The sequence below is a fragment of the Zosterops lateralis genome (genome assembly GCF_965231275.1).
Source record: "Zosterops lateralis genome assembly, chromosome: 2".
NCBI lineage: Eukaryota > Metazoa > Chordata > Aves > Passeriformes > Zosteropidae > Zosterops > Zosterops lateralis.
In genome coordinates this window covers 90,938,047-90,961,599 of record NC_139763.1, presented here as the reverse complement: position 1 = coordinate 90,961,599, position 23,553 = coordinate 90,938,047, and the positions used below count along the sequence as shown (strand labels likewise).

The window sequence follows — 23,553 nt, the reverse complement described above, 5'->3', positions numbered from 1 at the left end:
ATGGAGCTGTTCGCGAGGAGCCCAGCCGCGTCCTGTGACTCTTCTGTGCTGTGACTGATGTTTAATAGACGTTTTTCCTTAACTTCCTCACTCTTAGTTCTGGCGAAGAAGGCACTCCATCCGTCTTCCTCATGAGTTAAACAGAGTTTAGGAAAAGTGTTGTTTTATGCACGAAGTGAGGGGCTGTGGATCATTAATAACTCCCCATTACACCTCATTTTTTACTGCCTGCTAATGCCGAATTCAATTATCATCCATAATAAGCCAGTTCCCAGTTAGAGCCTCAACTGCTTCCCTGAGAAAGCATCTTGTATCCATATGCCTTCTTACAATATAATAGAGCAGGGACAAGTTTCTGAAGCAGTGTCCAAGAACTCTTCTGCTGCTGAAATGAGTCATAGCAGCAATCAGATGTTAAATAACCCAAACCTTTTTATTTTGAGTAGCTGCCAATTGCAAAATAACCTTGCAAGCTGACATGAAGTGAAAAGCCCATTTGCGAGCTATGAAGAAAATTGAGGCCCTAGCTGGTTTTGCAGAGGAATTCTAATGTTACTATAAATACCAGCTTGAAAGTGTAAAGAAGGAATGTAAATGTACTTTTTCACTTTTCATCATCTTTGGTTCTGGTATGATACAACCAAATTAGAAGACAAGCGAAATCTGAAATACCACTGCTCCATCAGTTTATTCCAAAATAAACTGAGGAAGGAGATTTCTTTTCTAAAGGGTAGTGTGCTTTTTTAGGTGAAGATTTTCAGTAAATATGCACCCCCCCCCCATCTAAAGCAGCAAAACAAGTTTACCTTCTGACACTCTTGTTGTGCTCTCTAGTGTGTTTGAGTTCATAAATGGTCAATACCAGTGCAGGGTTAAGTATCTGAAATACTGTGGCAAAAATCCACATGTGAAATCACATACAACAGGAACCTGCCTGTACAGGAACAGTAGCCTGTTTCTCTTGGAGAATATAAATTTACAATTGTATGGCAAGATGGTTAAAAGAATACAAACGGCTTTTGTACAAGTACTTGGAAGAAAAGCTTTACATTGCATTTGCTGTTCTTTTGACAAGAAGTTTTGCAGCTTTATTGCAGACAGTCTTAAGCAAGAATTTGAGGGGTGGTTTTTTTTTTTTTTTTTTTTTTTTTTTTTTTTTTGCTGTAGTGCAGGTTTGGGTTCAGTAATTCAGTGAACAGTACTGCCTAAGTTTGTATGATGTGATAGAGCAGCTGACAGGCAATCAGAACACAGGTCAGTGCATCTTTCCCAGTGCAGGAGTCTCTTGGACTATGGGTCATGTACATTCAAGGGAGTGAAAGAAAGCTGGCAACTCAGCAGTTTAGAGAGCTTCAGCTGGTGGTGCCACAATGCCTTCAGGCAGAATGGTAGCAAAGCTGAATGCTTTTACAGTGTTAAAGCACTGGGGAGGAGGAAAGAAGGCAGAATGAAGTGAGAAGGATAGAGTAACCTTTTCATTATCTGTTTGAATTGATCCCTCTTTAGGGACAAGAGAAGAGAACACAAGGCAAGTCATTTGTCCCTTTCAAAGCATCTGGATTAAATGGGCTGAATAGATTTAGAGAACCCCTATGGAAAGTAATACTGCCAGAAACAGATCACAGTGCTCACCTGACAAGATTGATTTGGTAGATTCTCAAAAGCACTTCACATAAGAGCTTTTGGACAGGGACTTTTTAAAGTAAAGTAATCTAAGATACTGCAGGATCAGAGGATAATGTCCTCACAGGGGCAGAGAACTGATTAAAAGACAGAGCAATCCCAGTGTTCCACATGAAGTAAATGACTGACCATTCATCCTGGTGTGGTAACTGTTCTTCATGCAGTTGTACCTGTAACAAATAAGAGATAACAGCACACCTTGAGTGATTACAGAGGCGCCATAAATATCCAAGTTTTGAATGCAGTGAGGGGAATGGGTGTGCCTGTAGAACCAGCACTGCTTTGGGAAAGGGCAACATAAATGATCAGGAATACCTGCAAGTTTCCCAGTAGAGGATAATTCAGTTGTCTAGTATTGTACAGGTTGTTCTAAGAGGCAACTGGAACAGGGAAGAAGGAAAGAAACACAAAACAATAAAAGCCCAGTGGTTTGGAGAACAGCTGCAGCAATTTAAATACAGCAAAGGTTTTCCAGTCTCTGCAGCTGCTGGTGAGGCTGGAGTGATGAAGGCTGCACTTCTGGTAGCAGTTCACTTCCAGCTGTGCCTTCCAGGCCCTCCAGCAGAGGTCAGGGAAGACAGCTGGAAGCAGCCACTCAGGACTACAGACAAGTTTCAGAGCCTGAGCTTTGCTTTTGCACGTTATTCTAATGAATGCAGCAAGTCCATCTGTTGATAAAGCAGTTTCCAGAGGAACTTAAATAAGTGAATAGAATACACTATAGAATATTTAGGGAAACACCTCTTTTCCTCCAGAACCTGGGCCACGGTGCAACTTCATCACTTCATAAATGGAACTTCAAAGCAAGAGAGCAGCACAGTGAAATTACAGACAAAAATGGCTTTAACAGAAGAGACTGGAATTGTTAAGAAGAGAGTTGAGTTTTACTTAAATACCTTCCTGAGAAAAGTCAGTATGAAAGAGTAGTGCTGCATGTTAAGACCAGTCACTTTGACAAGTATGGACCACAGCTTTTCAAAGACTGTGGTCAAGATTTGCAATAACTAGCAGCTAATTTGAATACTTTAAACTTTTTAACCTATAAAGCCCAAACCAGAGTTCTTGACACCTGGTCTGTTTGTTTCCAGACCTGCTCACTAATCTGTGCAAAATTGTTACAGAACAGTTGCTCTGCCTCTTCTTCCTCCTACCTGAGACAGAGGATTTCTGAGGAAAGGCTCATAACTTCAGGGAAAACAAACAAACAGACCTCACTCTGCAAAGCTGTCAGACACCCTTGGCATTCATCACAGCAGCCCAACACACAGTTCATGTTAGAAATCTTCTGAGTTACAGTTTAGGAAACATCTGAGGAATAGTCTATATCAAATTTCAGACGGAAACAGCTGGACAGCAAAAAAATGCACAGGACAAGTTGTAAATGACGTAACTCAAATAGTGCACGTTTATTCTGAACGGTATTTCTAAAGAGTTTGAGAAAAACAAAAACATGCTCCTGATGTACAACAAGGGCAATGATATAGATTAAAAATGGACCATCTTATTGTAAAGAATTTGCTCCCCCTGCAACTTAACTTGTAACATTGAGAATGCATCTGTAAACTGCATACAGCATACCTTTCACTAAATCTTAACTCAAGAGACCAGGGGTGGTCTTTGCCAAATTAATCAGGAAGCAGTTGCAGATTCAAAAGAAACATCCAAGTCAGCAAACACTTTACAAAACACAGACATTGTGCATAGCAGCTGACCCTGGATTACAACATGGGGGAGAATAAAACAATTTGGGGGATCAAATCTTTACTAGACACAGGGCACCATCAAGATTTAACAGAATATCACGTAAGTTTGTTTCAATTATAAAAGTATGTCATATTTAGTTGGCAGGTTTAACCATTAGCTGCATCATGTAAACTCAGCCTGTATACACTAAATACATTCTCTCCCTTCCCCCTCCCAAAAATGAGGGATCTCTCTTCTGGATGATTCTTTTCCTCCTGTACCATGGTTTCCTCAAGCAGGAGTCTTTTTGTAGGTAATACCTTCATACTTCAACCAATGTATGACAAAGCCAGTTGCAGAGATTCAGGAATAACTCGTATATACACAATTTACACTCTAAAGCTGTTAGTCACATACATTTTTCTTGCTAGATCTTCATCCAGAACAGGAGGTGCTAGTGGGTTTTTTTACCCCCACTGAAACTCCCAACTTTGGAAAAATTTAGTTGTTCACAAGCTGTTATTTTCACGCTAGAAGGATGTCCTCCTGCAGCAACAATCAAAGTAACTGAAGTTTTCTGCAGTAAGCCCATACTTCATACAAGTTCAGTGTCTCTGGGGAACAGCACTAAGATACAGCATCTCCTCCCTCACTCAACACAACTGATAGACTAATAAAATACAACTGTTTGTCATCCAGACCTACTGAGCTTCACTTGCCCTTATCCATGTACAGGGAAGTTTTCTTAAGATTCAGATTAAACCTTGTATTCAAGATTCAACAACTGTTTTCCAGGATTAATAGCCTGGAAAAAAAGAGTCTTAGATTTATTCTCTCTTCCACCTCCTATGAAACATTTTATCAGAAGTTACAATGAGGCAGGTCTGCTGTGGAATAGGAGCTTTAAGAATTGTTCTCATGGATACATTCATAGAATGATGGCAGCCCAAAGCAAAAAAGAGACAGAAACAAAGGTTAATCCAAGTAAGTTCAGACATCAGACTTGTACTTTTAAACCTGAAGAAAAACTGTCTGTGAAACACACTGATTTGTGGAAGCCTACGACAACAGCAAATCCTAAGAGTTCATATCCCCACACCCATCTACCCAACCCAAACACTTACCACTTAGTTCTAGAAGAATGAAGAGCACTTTGCTTGGCACCAGAGGCAGCTATGGTCTGAGTTACAGCTGTGCTGCACGAACATCCTCAAATACAACACTATCTCTCTCACTCCCTCCACATACTTCTCTTGGTTTGGTCTACAGATGGCCAGGGAAACTATGTTAGCATATGACAAGCTAATTGTGCTTCGATGCATCCTCTTCTAGAAAGATGCCGGACTGCCAACATAACCACCACGAGCAGGTCCTAGCTGTACTGAAAATAAGCTTTTGTCCAAACTAGGCTGCCTCTGGCCAAGGGAACCGTTTGCATCTTTCTAGCCAGAGTCTGCCACCGAGTGTTGCAAACACAGGTGCTCAGGCCATGCAGACAGGCTGGTGTTGGCCGCCTGCCCATCTCCATGACTCCATTAGTGCAAACTCAGCAAATGAAGAAGCCGTTTTCCAGTGCAGATCTGTCGAGATGCACTCCAACAAATGCTACACACCTCTGTCAAAGCAAGAGTAATTGTGTAGCAGCTCCTATAGTCACCCCTGGGGTATCAAAGACCACATAACGTGCAGCGAGGGGTGCCATCCCTTGCCTCACCACAATTCCCGTTTTGGAATCCTTGGTTCTCAAGTTACCCTCTAATGACTAGACAGCACCTACTAACCAGATGTATGCTGCAATGCACACTGCAGGTTGGAGGCTTTCAGAGCGGAAGAATTCAAGATGCAGATCTAAACTTTAAAAAACAGGAAAAGAATACAGTTCAGCATCTACATGGGGAATGGGGCAGGTTGGTGTTGTCTCAGCTCAGTGCACTTTCCCAGATGCTTGGAGAAGAGTCCAAGCTCAAGTTGGTATTTATATTGGCATACATAAAATTGCTGGCAACAGTGCCTAGAAAGGAGCACTGGTATTCACGCAAACAAAGCATGAAAGGATGCAAAGCAGAGCTTAGTACAGCTTACTGTAGCCTCAAAGTTACAGTACTAGGAAGAAGCCAGCCAGCCTATTTTCTGAACCCATAAAATGCTCTAATATACGCTGCTTTCTCCGGTGCTCCACCAACACCTTCTCACCAGAGGAGAACTGCATTATTACTACTGAACGGAGGAAGGGGAAAATCATCTTCAAAGGAGCAAAACCGCGCAGTTCTTCACCACCTCCTTCCAAAGGAGCTCATAAACACAGCAAGTCAAGCCAATCCCAAGCAAATCCAGGAGACCCTGCAAAGCTAGGTAATTAGGGTCAGATTCATGTCTGCCTTCTTAGCCTTGCTGCCTGGTTTCCTCAACCCTTACATCTGTCACCACAGATTCAGTAGCTGTAACAAAGTCATCTGGAGACAGGTGCTTGCCTTATTTCTCAAACCTGGTCAGGTGGTCACAGTCACTTTTTCCATCCCAACAACACAGATAAAACTTAACTCTTGCAATGAGCCCTGCAGAATTTCACCCATTTTTAAAGCAAGGGTGTTACCTCAGGATTCATATGTTTACAAGGTTATTCTTGCCAACACCAGATCTAGCTCTTAGTCTGGCAAAAGTCTGCTGGGAGTTGGGTAAATGAAAATAAGAGAAAACTAAGACCACTCTAGATCCTCCTCTCAGTCAGTTAAGAAGTGTAGCACCAGCTTGGGTGAGGAGTATTTAAAAAAAGCATTCAAAAAGATCAGCCCAGGCAGAGTGAAAAGGTATGGTAAAGTAGCCCAACCTTCTCAGCAAAAGATGGAGGAAAAAGCCATACTCAAAAATATTGGGAAGAACTAAATATACTTTTTTGAGGTGGGAGGATTAAGAGGAAGAGTGGGAAGTACTGAAGTAACATTCAAAGGTTGGGGAGAGTAAAGTACCCTGTAGGTTATAAAAAACACAATAATGTAGGAGTCAAAGGACAAGATATTGCTTTGCCTTTTCCCCCCCATTGGGTTTACATTCTGCTTACTGAAAGAATAATTCTGAAGGAAACTTGTCATCAGGATAACCTGCTCAAGCCCTCCACACCTCAAACTTAAAAGAGATCTGCACACCTTTTCCCACCCCAACAGAAAAAAAAAAAAAAAAGTCAACAAAAAACCAGCCCCCCCACCCTCAAAACAAAACAAAACAAAACACTAGAAATGAGAGCTAAAAAAAAAAAAAAAAAAACCAAAAAAAACCAACAACAAAAAAACAGAAAAAATCCAAAACCAACCAAAACCCGACCCCAAATGTGATTGGACAATCCTTGGAAGAAGCATTACATTTTGTTGGAGAGAGGTCAAGAAAAAAAAAAATAAGATGTAGGGGTGTAGTAAAACAAAACAAAACAAAACAATCAACCAACCAACCAAAAAAAAGAAAAAAAAAAAAAAAGAAAAAAAAAAAAAAGAGGCCTCTCTTTCCTTATTTGGCGACAAGCAAGTGCAAGAAAGTGTCCGCTGGGGTTTTGTTCAGTTGTCGGTCTTTTGCACATCTGCGTTCTGGCCAAGACAAGGGGCTTTGAGGTTTTTCTGCAGCACGTGAGCGTCTGCGGGCTCTATCCTCTTGTAGTAGTTCTTCTTCGTCTCAATGATCTCAAAGCCAAACTTTCTGTAGAAGTCAATTGCAGATTCGTTGCTGATCTGGACATGCCTGGGGCAGAGAAGGGCACAGAGAGACGGGGGTCAGTATTCTGCCTCTCTACTCAGAATGGTCAAAGACAAGAAAATGGACAAAGACAAGCTGTCTAGACAGAGTCAGGAACAGTGATGTTAAATCCAAGACTGGAAGTGTTGGTCTTCCCAATTCAATTCTGGGCTAACACTCAGCTCCTGGATGGCCCATGGTTGTCAGTAGTAGTAAATGTTTCCCCTTAGTAAAACTCTTTCAAGGAACACAAAATAGCAGAGATTCTGAAGCATTGCTACCTCAGTAATTTCAATTTTTCTTCATCTCAATAAAGCAACATGCAGATATTTAGTGGAAGTATGTAACAGAGTTTCACTGTTCTTTATCCTAAGTGACTAGGACATTTATTTGCACAAGTTTCATTAAAAAAAAAAAAAAAAAAGAAAGCGAGAAAGAAAAATGTTTGGCTCAACAAAAGGCATTCATTAAACACTCCCAAAATTCAGTGGACGCTGCAGAAGTTCATGAATCACTTTGTCATGACAACATATTGCATGACCATGGAACCAAAGTAACTGTGGAAGCAACATCAGAACAAAACAAAAGATCTTAGTGTTAAGTCCAATAAGTACCAAAAAGCTAAAAGGGAACTTTATAATAAGGATGAATTTGGGCACTGATACCAAATTTGGTGCTAAACTGCATAATTCATTCATCTAGAAGAGGCACAAGCAATAGACACAGTAATACAATCAATGGGCCCCTAAAAGAACTTTAGCCCAGTTTTGGGGGCTATTTATTGTCATGCCAGAATCCTTAGTCTGGGAAGTGTAAAGAAGGATTATGAAGGATTTGGGGGTTTTTTTGCATTAGAACCAGCAAACAGTTTCTTCACTGTGTACACAGTAATGTGCAAAAGTAAAAAGGAAATCCCCTGTCCCATTAGCAGGCATCTCAGAGAGTCCATGACCACTCCTTCTGAGGCAGGAAAGCAGGAATAATGAGCCAAAAGCAGTTTTACTCAGACACCTCTTTAAACACATTCCTCTTACAGAGATGGCACAAAGCAACAACAGTAGAGTACATGGAAGAGTCCACACCTCTATGCCAGAAGTGGACTAAGTTTGAGGAGAAAGTCACTCCATTTACAGTGATATCAGGGTATGAAATGCTCCTCACAAAGCATCTTCCACAGTCCTGGCAAGTACTCAGGGTGTAGTTCTGTGGCAGAAGTTCATCCAAGCTGTACCTGCTGTGGGCCTATCCCCAGCAGTGCATTGTGCCTGCCCTGGTGTGACAGCCACGGCAGTGAGGGACAAGCAGGAGTTGGCTCAGAGAAGTGATCAGGCCAAAAACTGCATCAGCTCACTTGGTACCACAGACACCAATGCACAGGAAAAAGCACAAGTGTGAAACCAGCAGCAAAAGAAAAGCATAGTTTTGGCATTTATGGATTTCGGACTCTGTTTCCAGGGAACTATTGGGGTGACTGTCCTCTACCCCTTCTACAAGGCTCTTCTCTTGTCGGCATCATGACAAGTGCTTATGCAGATATGCAGTTGATAAAAAAAAAAAAAAAAAAAAAAAAAAAAACAGCAACAAAACAAAGCACAAGAAAACCACTCCCAAAACACAAAAACACTAGAACGAAAAAACAACACCCAGGAACAAAACTGACAACAGCTTCCCCAGCTGGGTCAGGGCACTGATCTAGTTTATTGTGTTGCTGCACAAAAAGCTGACCTGGCAGTGTGCAAGAATGGGAATAGCAGTTGGGTCTTAATACTGAATGTAAACTTTGAGTGTTTGCAAACATCTCTGATATTCTAACCCACAGAGTGCTGTCATAAAAGACAGAAACCAAATGCATCAAAACTTGCAGTATCTTCCATTCTGAAGATGACCTTGTATGATAAAAATAAGATCCTTTCTAAAAAGGTTTTTTTGTCCTAAAGTGGAATTTTGCTCTAGAACATAATTTTGTAACTAAATTATTTTCAAATTCAGCAAATCTGCAGAACTTTCTAAAGCAAGAGCACTTTTAGTTTTCTCAGCATTACACAACAAGCCCAAAATATGACCTGTGGCTTTCCTGATAGCACTTACAAGATGTTCCATGATCCCACTAAAATATACACTAAATCCACAGTTAGATCTTCATCCCTTTGCTCCCATATCTGCCTCTATCATCTCTCAAAAAATGCACAAATGTAACTCATTTACTTACAGATAGATGTTGTCGAAAGTGCCATCTTTTTCACAGATGTTTAAGACATGATTCAACATTTTAGTTCCTGCCAAAAGATAAAGAGATACTTAAGAAAACTAGAAGGGTACCATTAAATCTGTACTTAGCCAGGTGCTTCCCTGAGGAGAGGAAGGTAAACTATAGACTAAAATGATAGAGTGTGAAAACTAGGAAAGGCAAATAAAACATGATGTGCAGGTATTTCACTCTCTGACTGCTCATAAACCTTAATTCATTGTTTCTTTGAAGAAGAAATAAAAATCACAGCAGCCCAGAAACATATGTATAAATCAGCTTATTTTAATGCTAGTTTCAAGGCCTCAAACTCAGCTCAAAATACAGCCAAAACACTGCATAAAACAGTGAGGGCACTGGTAAGCTTTTCTACTAGGGACCTAGTGAAATAATTTAAGATAAAGTTATCTTTTCAATCCAGTTTGCCAAAGCAAACAGGTTACTATAGGTCTTCATTAATCTGTCCTGTAGGTTTGCAATGTAGAACTAAATAAAGTATACACAAAAAACAGGTACTACACCTGAGCAGCAATAATCAGTAGTGACAAAGACAAAATAAATAGAAAGCCCATACATTTAGAAGAGTGAAGGGAGAAGCCAATGAAGGAATGTTGTGTTCTACTTAGATATGAGTTGCATGCTGGCTACATATCTCTGACAAATTATTTCATTTCTCTCTGCAACAATTTTCACATCCATAGAAGCAGAGTATCTACATCACAGTATGATTAAGATTAATATAATCTGACATTCTAAATTAAAAGTTTCTACAAAAGGTTCATTTCTGAAAGGCAGAGAAGAATGAGCGCACGATAAATCATACTCTTTCCCCCAAAAGAGGAAAGGAATCTGTAGTCCCAAGTGCACTAACTTGGTTAAAAATCTGAAAGAGCATTTAGAAAGCTGGGCAGCAATCTGTTTTCTTTGATGCCTCAGATAGAAAAGAAGGCCCTCCTTACCTATTCCTAGCCTTCGGTAGGGTGCCAGGCATCCAAGTGTCATGATGTACAGTCTCTTCTGGTTCTGGGAGTGATCCACCCTACAGCACACTGCTCCCACTGCAATATCATTGAAATAGGCTGCCAGGGAGGGAAACAAAGGCTCATCAGTAACAAGTCTCAAACTACACGTACAGCTCTTCCATTACACCCTGTATCTTCCTTCTTCCCTCCCTCCCCTCTTGCTAATTCTCCTATCCAGATAAAATAACACACATTGCAGACCCATACATGGAATGAAGTCACCAGTGCTGTTTTGACACAGTGGTTGCTTATCACCGTTCACACCAGCCAGCAATGACATCAGGAGGTAAAATGGCAAAGCACAGCTGTTTTCTTCTAGAATAGAAAACATGCCTATTCCCAGTGGGACGTCATCTACTTAGAACATAGACCCTCTGTGGCTTCTTTGAGGTTGTTAAACAGTTACTTGTCATGATATAAAACTAAATAGAAGGAGCTGCTATTTAAAACCACTATGGATAGCAATGATGACCACTTCTGCCACCACAGCCCACAATTACTGGCAAGAACGTTTGTACCTAGTTTGGCAAGTTCGCCAACCTCCAGTACATCCTTGTAGAACTTGTCATTGTAGCTGACAGGAAAAATGACCTGGTTTAGCCTCTTCAGCTGCTTAATGTTGTGTGGCGTCACATCTCCCAGCTCGATCCGGCTACTGGAACAAATCAAAACATGCTTAACATCTGACATACTGCAACAGCGTTAAGGACACCTAAGAGTAATTATTTTATTTTTATGGTTTTACTGGCTGGGAGACAGAAGAACATGGATCTCTGTAGAAGTATTAGCTTTAAAATTATCCCAATCATTTCCCCTCTAATCATCAAGATCACAAGAAAAAAAATCCACAAAAACACCAAAGAAAATATAGGAAAAACAGGAAGCTAGAACAGAGACCAAGGAAATGAAGTCCTTATCCATGCTTCAAAGCCAGCCTCGATTTTACTACCTATCAATATGAAGCTTTTGCTTAGACAAAGTCATTACTAGACATCTGTCTCTAAAAACCAACAGTACTGTGTGCAACAAATATATTATGCCTGTTAATATGCAAGTGTGCCCTTCTCCAGGTGGTATCTGCATCTACTTTGATCATCACTGAAATCTGTCTTCCTGCTGAGAGCAGAACCACAACCTTAAAATACACTGAATTACACTGAGAAGAAACAGACCAAGCTTCTCTCTTTTCTAATACTAACTTCCTGACAGAAACAATCCACACACAGAAGACAATTAAAAAAAATAAAGAAAGAAAGACAGTAGTTACCCTTGGGTGATTGCAAGCAGTTTTAACAAGGATTACAAGAATGAAAAATAAAAAGACCAAGATAATAAAATCTTTTCCCAAACAGTCAGCAGAATATGTAGGAAGGTACAAAGCCAATGCACATGGAATTAGAAAAGCACACAATTCTAGGCTCATATCAGCCCTGTTTTACTGAATAGATATGGGCAAGCAGATTGTTTTCTGCCCAAACAGCAGTAAAGACACTGTTTGCTCTCAAGATTCCTTTCTTCATGTATGGCCATTTGCACAAGTCCCTTTGAGAATTATATTCCAACACAAAGTAAGTCCCGAGCTAAGAAGGATGATGTTCTCACATTACACAAGTACTCCCAGTGTAAACAAGCATGCAATCAAAGTTATTAGATGGTGGAGAAACTGTAGTACTTGTTTTATGCCCAGCTTGGCACAACTGCTCAGCCCAGCACAGCAGGGTGTCCTCAGGCTCACAGAAGGCAAGTTCTGATTGCAGCCAGCAGTGCTGCTGCCTTTTCCTCACAAAGGGCAGGGGTCAAACTGTGCCGTGTGGGTTCCTGGGTACACCTGTGTCTGTGAAAGAGTTTTGCTGGAGTGGGGCACCTCAGTAATCTCCTTCTAGGAGGGAAGAGAAGACTGAAGAGCCCCTTTTGCTGCAGTTGCATGAGAATAGAAACCAAAGGGAGCAGGTCTCGACTGCCCAGCTAGGTCAGATGAGCTGCAGTGCAGGAGGTCAGTAAGGGAAGAAACCTCTTCATTCATACTCAGTTACTGAAAGCCCAGACCTCTTCTCCAAATAACACTCTATAAATAACCTTAGTGATACAAAAAGTATCAGTAGTTTCAAGCTTCAGTACATCAGCAATGTACTAGCACTGCTGAACTCACAAAGTTGCTATACACCACATCTACTTTTGAGCAAAAATTCCTGACACAGACCATTACCACGTAGTGTTTTCTAATATTATTTTAAGATTGATTAGTTACTAATCAAACAAACCAGGCATTAGAAGACATTAACTCTGAAATATTTATGATGACAGTGCAACAGGACAAAGATATATGACCACAGGCAGCCAGGACAAGATGGTTAAGAAAGGGAACGTGGCCAGAAAATGGATCTTCACCAAGGTTTCAGAGAACAAATAAATAAATGCAGAAGCAGAGTCTAAGGCTGGGAGCTGCTGGGCCAAGACATCACCTCTGAGGCTGGCATCAGGCCAGAGAAATGAGCTCTGTTAGTAGATGGCTAAAAGGCACTTGGTGACACATTTCCTCAAGCCCCTGGACTTCCCCCCTCTATCTCTCACCACTTGCCACATTCACTGCTGCCTCCTGCCATCTCCTGCTGCTTGTCTCCTGTGCTCTGTCACTATCTGGTTTGTCCTCACAAGAATTGCACCAGGGACAGTATCTTATCCTGGAGAATAATATGAAAGAGGTGTGAGAAGCACTGTAGGAAGCATAAATCAATAGGCTAAATAGATCTGTTTAAATAGCGTGGACTCAAACCATAAATTACTTTAATGTATAGCACTGGCTGATTAAATCAGCACCACATCTATTATGCACAAAACCATTTAATACATAAATTAAATAAGAACATGGAAAGGAAGACCCACAGAATGAGAATTCATCATTTTTCCTGAGGACAGTGTGGCAAAAGAGCTTTGAGTAAAAGCAGGGGAAAGCTTTCAAGCAGCAGTCTTGCTGTCCCCAAGCCACTCACTTCCATCCTCTTGCTGGCACAAACGTTTGTGCAACAATGTGGCAAACCAACACACATTAAAACTAACCTGGACAAAAAAAAGAAAAGTTTAATTTTAACCCACATCAGTCCCCTGACTGGGTTCACCACACAAGTCCTCTGCTAGCACAAAGAAGAGAAAAAAGGTTGTCAAAGGCAGAACTAATTGGTTCTTGAGCAGAAGTGCCAGCTCACCTCGGTTTAAACTGGAAGTACTGTTCGAGAGGAGGACAGGGATGTGGATTATCCAGTACATCTGTGAACACAGTCCAGAGATATTCGGCTACACTTTATCATTCATGGAACAACGTGCACTTTGATCCTAAGGACTTAAAAAAACTACTCCAAATAGCCAAGACAAAGCACCTGTAACAAAGGACTTAAAATTATCACTCCCTTCTTTTCACCACACTAAAGCAAGCAGCTTTGTGGAGTCTTTTTCTTTGTTAGTTTGTTTGTTTTTAACAGCTGTTTACAACTAGAGTGCTTCTTCAAGTGAAGTCTCAACCAAATCAATAACTTAAGTAAGTTTACTACTTTGTCAGCTAAAATCTGACTAGGCCAGTCCTGTGCATTCCAGCTTAGTAGAAGGTGTACCAGAAACACCCTCTGCTGTTGCAAAGAAAAAAATTAAATTACAAGCTCAAATTAGCATATGAGAGAACATAAAGAACCCATGTAAAGAACCCGAAGTGCCCAGAAGGCACATGCCCTTCTTTAACAAATTATTTGACTCTGTGATGCCAGTAATATTCCCAAGAAGATCCACACTTACTGCTGGCACCCTACAGCTCAAATGGCACTCCATGGAGGATGCAATAGCCAGCTGTACTCCATCTTAGATGTCAAAGCTTCTGGGACAAGCCAATCACCCCGTCCCAAGCAATTGTTTGTAGCACAGAGGAGTGAGGGACTCCCAGCTTATCAGGTCATGCCTCTTACTACTACAGTGTTCTACAGATCCATACACTTTCCTCAATGAAATACCAACCACTTAAACATCTTCCATTGTTCCCAAGCTACCATTATGCTCCTTAGTTATTCCAGTGTACTCAAATGTACCTCTATGCTGTCTGGAGATGATGGGTACTAATGCACAGGCCTTTTCAGAGAGTTAATCATGATCTCTTCATATCTTTCTTCTAACTAAAGCCAAGCTCCTGGTCTCTTCCTGTAAGACTGGCTCTTAATTCCTACTATTGTCATACTAGCTCTTCCTTACATTCCTTCCAATTGAAGTTGATTTTCCTTAAACATGCCTAACCAAAACTGCTTACAGCAGCCCAAACACTATTGTCTTGTCCAATGGCAGTAAGTTTTTCCTGTCACTACTGGAAACATTTTCCTGACATATCCTAGGACTACATGTGCATTTCTCACAACTGCTACATTCCATGGCTTGGTCACTGGGCGAAAAAATACTTGGAGATTTCACTGGTAAAGGGAATTGGTTCCTGGGGCACAGGCTGCTATCTGTGAAAAGTGCACAGCAACACTGCCCAGCGATGTAAGAGCGGAAGTGAAGAGTGATCCACCAAATCTGAAAAGAAGTGTGACTTCAGTGAGGTGACAGGCATCAGTTCCTGAAACTGGATGTGTGCCCAGAACATTGGCATTAACACTCCTGCTCTTGCATGCCAGTGTCCTAAGATCCTCACACATTTTGTAGGACCAAATGCAACCTAGTTAGTCCTGCTGGGGTTGCACTGCAGCTTCCAGGGCCGTGATTGGAACAGTCTGTTTTTCCTACAATGTCTTACATTGATACTGGTGGAAGTAACACAGGCTACACAGGCATTAGTGTTACTTATGCCAGGACTGCCTTTCACTGCTCAACATACACTGAAGGAGACCTGCTGTATAGAATGGCAGCTCAAGAGGCAGCCAATTTCCAGCTACAGTTCAAGAGGAAACACGAATTCGCTTCCTGGGAATGCCAAGTGCCGAACACTAGTTTAGAACCAACATCAGGGAGAAAAAGGGCAAATTTTGAGTTTTCTTAATGCTGTAAGAATCTCAGTCTCATTCAACTTTAAATAGTGCAAGTCTCTCCCCAGAGGGATGTGCCTGACTGAAACAGATCTCCATGTAACTGATAGCTGGGCTCAGGCTTATTGAAGGCATCTGGTAGGCTAAATTTAGCAGAGCTGTATCTGAAACTTGCAAAACTTACTGAGGAGTAAGTCAGGAGAGGCAGCACGGAGAAATGGGCCCTAACAAATTAAGAGGACTTCAGAGAAGGTTTGTCACCTGCTAAGCGGTCAGTTAGCTTTATTGCTTCTATTTTGGCTTCCAAGTCAAAGCAGGAGTCTAGACAGGATAATCCACTCATAAAATAAAACCAAACCAGAACTATGAAGGCTGTAGACCTGAAGGGTGTGGCTCTGCTTAGATACTACTCCAAGGCCAAAAGAGCCTCTCCGGTGTTTTGGGGTCTGGAGTTGTTGGGATTCTTGTGGGGTTTTTTGATTGGTTTGTTTTTGTTTAGGTGGTTTTTTTTTGTTTTGTTTTTAATAGATGAGCTGCCTTGTTACACACACAAGTTAGTCTACTTCTTGTGGGTAGACCAGAATGTTTTCAATTATCTCAAAGATCTGTGGGCTGCACATCTATCCTGCTTTGCTTGTCAGAAAAACAGGAGGATAAGTACAAACCCAGCATGCAGAAAGTCTTAAAATTTGCTCTGAGACTCCTGATCTTCTTTAGTCCTGCTTTCTACTGAAAACATGTATTGCATGACACCTGATACCCTGCTGGAGGTACGAAGCAATTTTAGAATCAGAATTAACAAAAGACTTCATTCAAGACCTGCAAGCCTACTGGATCTCACTGTGAATAGGTTTCATGCATCACAATTTCCCAAGACATACATCAGATCCAAGCTGCCTCTCCCTTTATCACAAAAAAAAAAGGAAAAAAAAAGTCACAGCACATAACAGCCATGTTTCTTCATTATACCTGGATATCATATAATTTACTCTGCTTCAACCTAGAAAACCTGACCACATACAAAAGACTGGCTAGTCTTTACATGCAAGAAGCAAAGTTATGCTCCAATAGCCTCACAGTTTTTCCAGCTGAAACATGTCTAGGTCTTAAATCTTCAAGTGAAAAATAAACTTTCCTAAGAAAATTGTAAGCTATCCCATTCTGCAGATGGATACAAAGAGCAGGAATCATCATGCCCAGCTGACAGAATTTTTAAACTCTAAAATAGCAAAAATAAATGCAGCTAGAACAGAAAGGCAGACATCACTTACCTGTCCAGAAAATTCTGCTGCTCCAGAGCACCTCACAAGCTTAAGGCCTAAATATTTCATCAGCCTATCCCAGGTACATCAGTATCAAATGAAACAACTTGTCTGCAATCATACAGCAAATAAAGAGCTGCCAGAAATCCCAGCTCTTCCTTGCTGCTCTAACCACTTTTCCTTATTGGTCAAGTAAGCTTACAAGAACATTGATTTTGATCCATGATTGCTAGACAAAAGTACTTCACTATTTTGAAACAGCTTCCCTCAAAATTAGTTTTGTGCCTCAACTAATTATATCCTGAGACACCTTATAGATCACTGCTCCTTTCCACACCCTCAGTGTCCCCAGATCTAACAATCACTTGCCTGTAGAAGATCATGACCCTTTGCTAATCAGTGTTCATGAAGTACCTGATAATCATCAGGTAAGAACAGAGGCTTCCCTTCAAATTCAAAATACAAGTTATGCTTACAAAGCACCTTATTTACCTAAATACAGCTTGAGGGCACTTCTTGTATGTACACAGGTAACAAACTACAGAACTGACATATCAGGAGAAAATAATTTTTCTGCCTTACACAAACTATTTCTATAGGTCACTGAAAATATATTTCTTTACAAATGCCTTTGTCCATTAGAAAAAAAAAAAAAAAAAAAAAAAAAAAAAAAAAAAAAAAAAAGTCAGTTCATTGTGGGTTTCCTACCTATACTTTGGACTTCAGTCCCAGAGTTGGGTTTTGCAAGGTGTTCAAATCACACATTGTATTAATAACATACTGTGCAAAATTAACTGAATGTGCTAGCACTTTTATGTGCTTACCTTAAAAACACTTCTAAGGCAACAATCATTTTCCTCTGTCCTTTTCCTAATTTTCACTAAGAATGAATTGTTCTCAAATAAAAATTTGTGCCAAAGATCTAAAAACAAATAAATCTCCTTTAACTGTAATTTTCAACCTAATTTGTGATTTTTGCTGACAATTCCAAGTGCCACGTAGAGAAAACTTTCACAAGCCTTCAGCTGCTGCCTGGGTCTCATCACATACTCTCAAGAGAACATAAATACAACGCTCAGATAGTGGAAATCAGAATTTTTTTCAGGGTTATTGATTGTTATTGATTCTAGTCTGCTAAGGGCCAAAAATCACATGGAGCCTGGAAAAGAACAGGGAGAGGGAGAAGAAAGGCCAAGTGAGCTCAGGAAGTACTTCATGCACAAAGATCTTACTATCAAGTACAGTATTTTCAATTAATTAAAGAAAGAAATACTCTGCCCCCAGGAGAAGTCAAATATCTTAATCATAGTCACTAGTGACAGTGGAAATGGTTTTGGTCTATTTTCAATAAAGCCTAAAGGATAATTTCCTTCTCATAATGAATTAATTCAACACTTTTGACACAAATACACAGTTACCCCATTTCAGTGCTGGGCTTCTCCGCTCTCAGGTCTTCAAGGCCAAGAGTCTCCAAACAACCAGGGATTCATTCTTCTGTGCACAGACCCTCTCCTACCCCTCCCTGCCTTTCCCACCTCAAACTCCCTCCTGACAAACTTCTGCTGCTTTACAACTAACTCCCACAAGGGTCACTTCTTCCCTTTTCCAGCCAGGAGTAGAAAGTAATCCTGACATTGCCTGCCTGACTTAGAGCAGAAGGGATGCAAGGATGTACTGCACTCCTCTCTTTATCAATTCCCAAACAAATATAAACATTCAACTCCTTATGTTCTTTCCTCTTCTGGATAAAAATATCTACTGCCTTCTCAGATTATTGGTCTGAACACTTCTAATGCTTGCCAAATGGGCAGGGTCTTCAAGTTCTGAGTGATTTCCACTTGGATTAAAGTCTTTTTCTGGCTGAACCATCACCCATTATTCCCCATTTTAAAAGAGATTTAGTGTGGCAAAGGAGGATGCATCATTTCTTGTCCTCAGGAGATGGCAGCAGAGTCTGTGGCATTTGGTGATTAACTAATGTTACTACATTTTTCACAGAAATGTCCCAAACTTCCAAGCCACATCCACGTGCAGAAAGAACTGAATGGTCAAACAATACTCAAAACACAAGACTGGGTTCTAAAGTGCTGCAGTAAAATGGCTACAACCCCTCTGCTACCTTCCCACCCTCCCAATCCTTCCTTACTTCGTGGAATGTCTTAATCTGGTTATGGAATTAAACTCAAAATGGTCAGAGTTATAAATCAGGTTAAAGTACCTATAATAAACTGCACTGAGTTTTTTATAAACTCATTTAGAAGCTGTTAAGCCGTTTGTAAGCTTGCATATAGGCAAAGTCTAAATTTACCATCCATGAAAATAAATGCAGACTGTAGCTCACACTTGGACATTTCTAGGTTCAGAAAAGGCCTAAAAATAAAGTGATTTTCAAGCTCAATTACCTTTTTTGTCCTGCCTCCAGTGCATAGGACCATTCAGCAGTTTTCTCATAAACTTGGAACTTCCTCCCATATATGTTAAGCTTAGCACTGTGCCGAGCAAACGGAAACAATTCAGCAGCTCGGCACAAACTCTGTCACACTAAATCAGGAGAGAAAAATCCCTCCCTGTTCTCCTCAGAAACATGATCAGCATCAGGACCTTGAAAGGTTTCCTCCTTCAATCTGGGTAAAACAAGCAGAGGTATCAGAGCTTACCCATAATGACTCCCCACACTTCAGAAACAATATGGTTACTTTTCTGCTGTTCAGTTCCCCCCAGCTGTGATGTCTCTCCTACAGAGGCAGCCAGAGCAGCACAAGGAAAGTCTCAGGGTTAGGAAGTTCTCTCTTGTGGAGCCTGTAAGACTCTTCCACAGCAAGTCAGGAGGACCCTGGGGAACTACAAAACCTGAAGCTCAGCTGCAAACACGACAAAGTAGAGAGGCAACCTCCTAGGGGTGTCTTACCCAAAGGCAGTGCACGCTTCTTTCTAAGGCTGGTTTAACACAGAGCACTCTACTTACTCCCTGTTTCAGTCAGTTTTCCACCACATGGCTCAAGATGTGCTGCTGCATGACAATCTCCCAGGTGTTCCCCATCAAAACTGGAGAGAGATTTGGTCAATGTGACAAAATAACACAGGCACAGGATCACAGGCACTGGACCCTGTTTGTAACATGCAGCACCAGGGCCATGGATGTGACAGTCCTGGTCACACAGCAGGAACACGCACACGAGGGAGCAGCAGGTCCTGCAACAGCCTCATGTAATGTGGTTTTTAGGGAAGGCCATCAGGGAAAGGCTGGATGCCTTATTTTATAGGTTTCATCTGAACTGAAGCAAGTCAGAAATGCGCCCTTACTTTAAAATATCATATGTCAAAGATAGCAATCAGCAAATGCTCAAGAATCAATGAAAGACTTTCAGTTTTCTCTCCTTAAAACCAGTAACGAAAACACAAAACCACTGAGCAACAAGTGAATCAACACCATGAAAACAGCAAAGTGCAGGGAGTATTATTTACATCTGCTCCATAAAAACAGCCAGATTACTACAGACAGTGGAACCAGAGTTCCTTCCACTGGTATTTTTCCTCATGTAAACACAGTTCTAAAACAGATTTTTAAATTCCAGAACTAACAATAATAATATATAATAAAGGAAAAATTATTCTCTAGAGAATCACAAGGATCACTAACACAACAGTGAATTACCTCAGTTTTCAAGTCACATTTAAGAAAAAAGGGAAACACAATGTGACTCTAATCTATTAAAATTATTCAGAAGGTGAGGATAGAGTGAACATAAAGCCAAGTCTCACAAAACCAGGTGGAAGCTAACAGCAGTTCCCAGTTCAGAAGATGGTGTTTAACTCATCAAATAAGAGATAACCCACAAAATTGCAAGCACCTGAGAAAGCACAAAAATCTTCAGCTATTTCTGAAACCAGAGGTCTTAGGTAGAAGAGGCCACCTAACCTCAGACACCCTGATGACAGAGACACTACAACCTGCTCTGCATTACAACACACATCTATGTGCTATTTTGAATTCACAGAGCTAAGAAAGAAGGCTGCAAGCAACATACGTTGACTACACAGCCTTTTAGATCTGAAATTTTATGCCAATGATCTGGATAGTTTCTTTTTTAATTCTTTCTCTGCCAAAGTAGACTCTTCATAATGACAGCTGATAAAACATCAGCTGCTCTAAGCGCTTCCAAAATCACCTCTGCATTTTGTGGTGTGTGTTACAATGCAGTGCATATATCCCCAGAAAAATCAGTCAGATGGAGTCAGATTGTTCAGAAGGATTTGTCCACAAGTTTGGATTCGATACTGAAGACAAACCAAATCCCTTCAAGTTTCTGTATGCCGGGAGCTGAGGCTTTAGATCTGGTTTTGGATCCATCTTTTGACACTACTTGTACTTTAGGGATCTTCACCGATCTTTGTAACTTAAAAAAACAATTTGGATTTGCTCCAAAGTAGTCCTGTGTAATTTACACATTCCTTTTGAACTATTCTCTAGTCCTTTGAGTCACATTGTATCTAAATGGGGTTATTTTTCAATCTGAGCTCTGTCGGCATATTTGCCTCCATCTGAATTTCCAGAGAACACCTGGATTCAATATGAGAATCTGCATAGGAATATGAATTTATTCTGCACCAGAACTTGCTGTGTAGTGCTAACAGTGTTTTGGCAAGACAGGAATATGCTCTTCTTCAAAGAGATGAAAGTGTACCAGAAGAGCAGAAATACCAAGTACAGAACCCAAAACAGTAAGCCCTGAAGTTGAACCAGAAATAAAGCAACCTGTAAGTAAAAGTAAAGTAACAGAAATGAAGTTTGGTGCTCTGGAAGCAGAAGAGTGGAATGCAGGTTTTTTCTCCATAGCTTTTTATTCAAAAAAAAAAAAAGTTACGAGAAGTAAAAAAAGTCCATGAAATGAGAACTCCTGATCAGAGCAAGCAAAGGCAGCTCAGTCCCTTGGGGAGCACTGGGCACGGCTCCGTGCCCTGCCAGGAGATCCCCACAGCTCCAGCCCGGCACTGCTGGGCCACTCTCCCACTCACACATCCAGGTCCAGTAACCCCATCCCACGCCTGACACACAACCAAGGCAAGGCTAAGCTGGAGCCAACAGCAGAGCGGTCAACAAAGGATAAAAGGAAACCCAGTTCTGTCGGGAGCGCTGCGGAACGAGGATCCCATCAACTGCCACCTCATCCTGGCTGATCCTGCCGCTGCTCCTCCCGCAAACTCCGCCGTACTCGTTACAGGGTGACGAAAACTGGGGGTGCCCTGTTTTGTTATGTAGGGTGGTGCAAGTGGATAAAGGGTGGTCCAATACCCCAAACACACCCATTTTGTGTCACCTGAGACTTTGTTTATTTGCAATCACTCCTGAAGCTCTTTCTACAGACACCTGCCAGCCAGCCCTTCATGCCTGAAGCTGCTTACATGCTGTAAGAGCCAGCTAAGAGTCTGTTATCGAGCAGTCTTGTATGACCTCACCCCTATTGCTAATAAGCTAAACCCCTTACCATTTCTTAGTAAAAGCTTAAGTGATTCAGCTTCCATTCACCCTGCCTTAAGCTGCCAAACTGGAATAATAATACCCATCATTGCATAACACCAGTTCCAAGGGCACTTGGTTTAATGCTCTTGTGAGAAACAGCTGGGCAAAGCTTCCTTTGTGCCCGTGAAGAAACTGAGGCACAGAACTGGAACGAGCACGTTTTGTGGAGCACAAGTGATGCTGAAATTAATAAACATTAGGTGGTTTAGCCAACATTGAAAAAACTGTCCCAAAGTGACCCGGACAAGGTCAGGCAGGTCATTTGACACCAAAGCACAACTGTGAGTGTAAAGGCCTCCACTCTCCTGTGCAAAACCTGCACCTCACTGCCTCCACTGAGCAGGAAATCAGTGTTTGCAGCCAACCAGATTTGAAATCTCTAGTTTTCAGGAGATAGAGAGAAGCGATGTCAGGCCCAAAGCAGCGGGTGTGCTACAGAAACACGACACAGAACACAGCTCGTTTGCCATCCATCCACGCTGTGCAGCCTCCGCGCAGCAATTAGAGACTTAGAAAACCAACAAAAGTGCTAAGAGGACGTTACACACAATAGCACCGCGAAACCACACACATCCGAGGCCGGCAGATTTTTCGCACGGAGCGAGCGGCGCTTCATTGCCACCGCCAGGTAAGGAGCAGAAGGGGACGACAGCGGGGCCGGCATCCCCGCCCGCCCTGCCGATGGGATCGGGATCCCCCGAGCCCGAGGAGCCGCCGGTCCCGCCCGCTCCGGCGCGGAGCTGAGCGCGGGGAGTCCCCGCTCCGACGTGACGGGGCGGGAGCTTCCCAAAAGCCCGAAGGGCGCCCGCGGCGGCACCGCCGGCTGGTCTCGCCCGGAGGGACTCCCCGGCACGCACCGCCCGTCCCGGAGGGCGGGAGGGACGCGGCAACACCCGCCGAGCTCGGAGGCGGCGGCACCGCTCGGCCCTCTCCGCCTCCCGCCCGCCGCGCCGCCGGGCCCGCCCCGCTCCCCGCTCCCCTGCGGGCGGCCCCGGCGCGGGCCGAGCCCCGCACTCACCCCTTCATGGTGCGTGCGCGGCCTGCCCGGCCTCCGCGCCGGCTGCGTCCGGGACCCGGCGGTGCGGGTGCGGCTCCGGCCTCCCCGTGCTCAGCACGGGCGGCTCGCTCTCCTGCCGATCCCGCTCCCGATCCCGATCTTGATCTTGATCCCGCTCCCGCTCCACATGGGCCTCCGCCCGCCCCGCCCCGCCCCGTGACCCCTCACCTCACGCCGCGCGCGCGCCCCCGCCCCGCCCGCCATGACCCGCCCGCCCCGCCCCGCCCCGCCCCCCCCGCGCGCCCCCGCCGCGCACGCGCACGCGCCCCGCGGGCCGGGGGGAGGATGGAGGGGGCCCGCGCGCCTCGGGGGCGGGGCGTCGCTTCCGCCACGTGACGCAAAACGACCAATCAGCGCGCCTCG

General features: G+C 42.6%; 1 protein-coding gene across 3 annotated transcripts; it reads right to left on the bottom strand.

Annotated features, from left to right (window-relative positions):
- Window positions 1-3,065: 3,065 nt before the first annotated feature.
- On the bottom strand, window positions 3,066-23,338 carry NAA50 (N-alpha-acetyltransferase 50, NatE catalytic subunit; the record flags this gene model as incomplete). 3 transcript variants are annotated; one of them, XM_083883604.1, is made up of 5 exons in its annotated part: window positions 3,066-7,092; window positions 9,296-9,362; window positions 10,291-10,410; window positions 10,872-11,008; window positions 23,152-23,338. In XM_083883604.1, the coding sequence occupies 5 exons, from the start codon at window positions 23,157-23,159 to the stop codon at window positions 6,912-6,914; spliced, it is 513 nt and encodes a 170-aa protein (XP_083739730.1). In that variant the 3' UTR covers window positions 3,066-6,911. The 3 variants fall into 3 exon arrangements, with proteins under 3 accessions (XP_083739730.1, XP_083739731.1, XP_083739729.1); XM_083883605.1 differs by having other exon boundaries at window positions 10,872-11,005; XM_083883603.1 differs by lacking the exon at window positions 23,152-23,338 and having other exon boundaries at window positions 10,872-11,043.
- Between the last annotated feature and the right edge of the window lie 215 nt (window positions 23,339-23,553).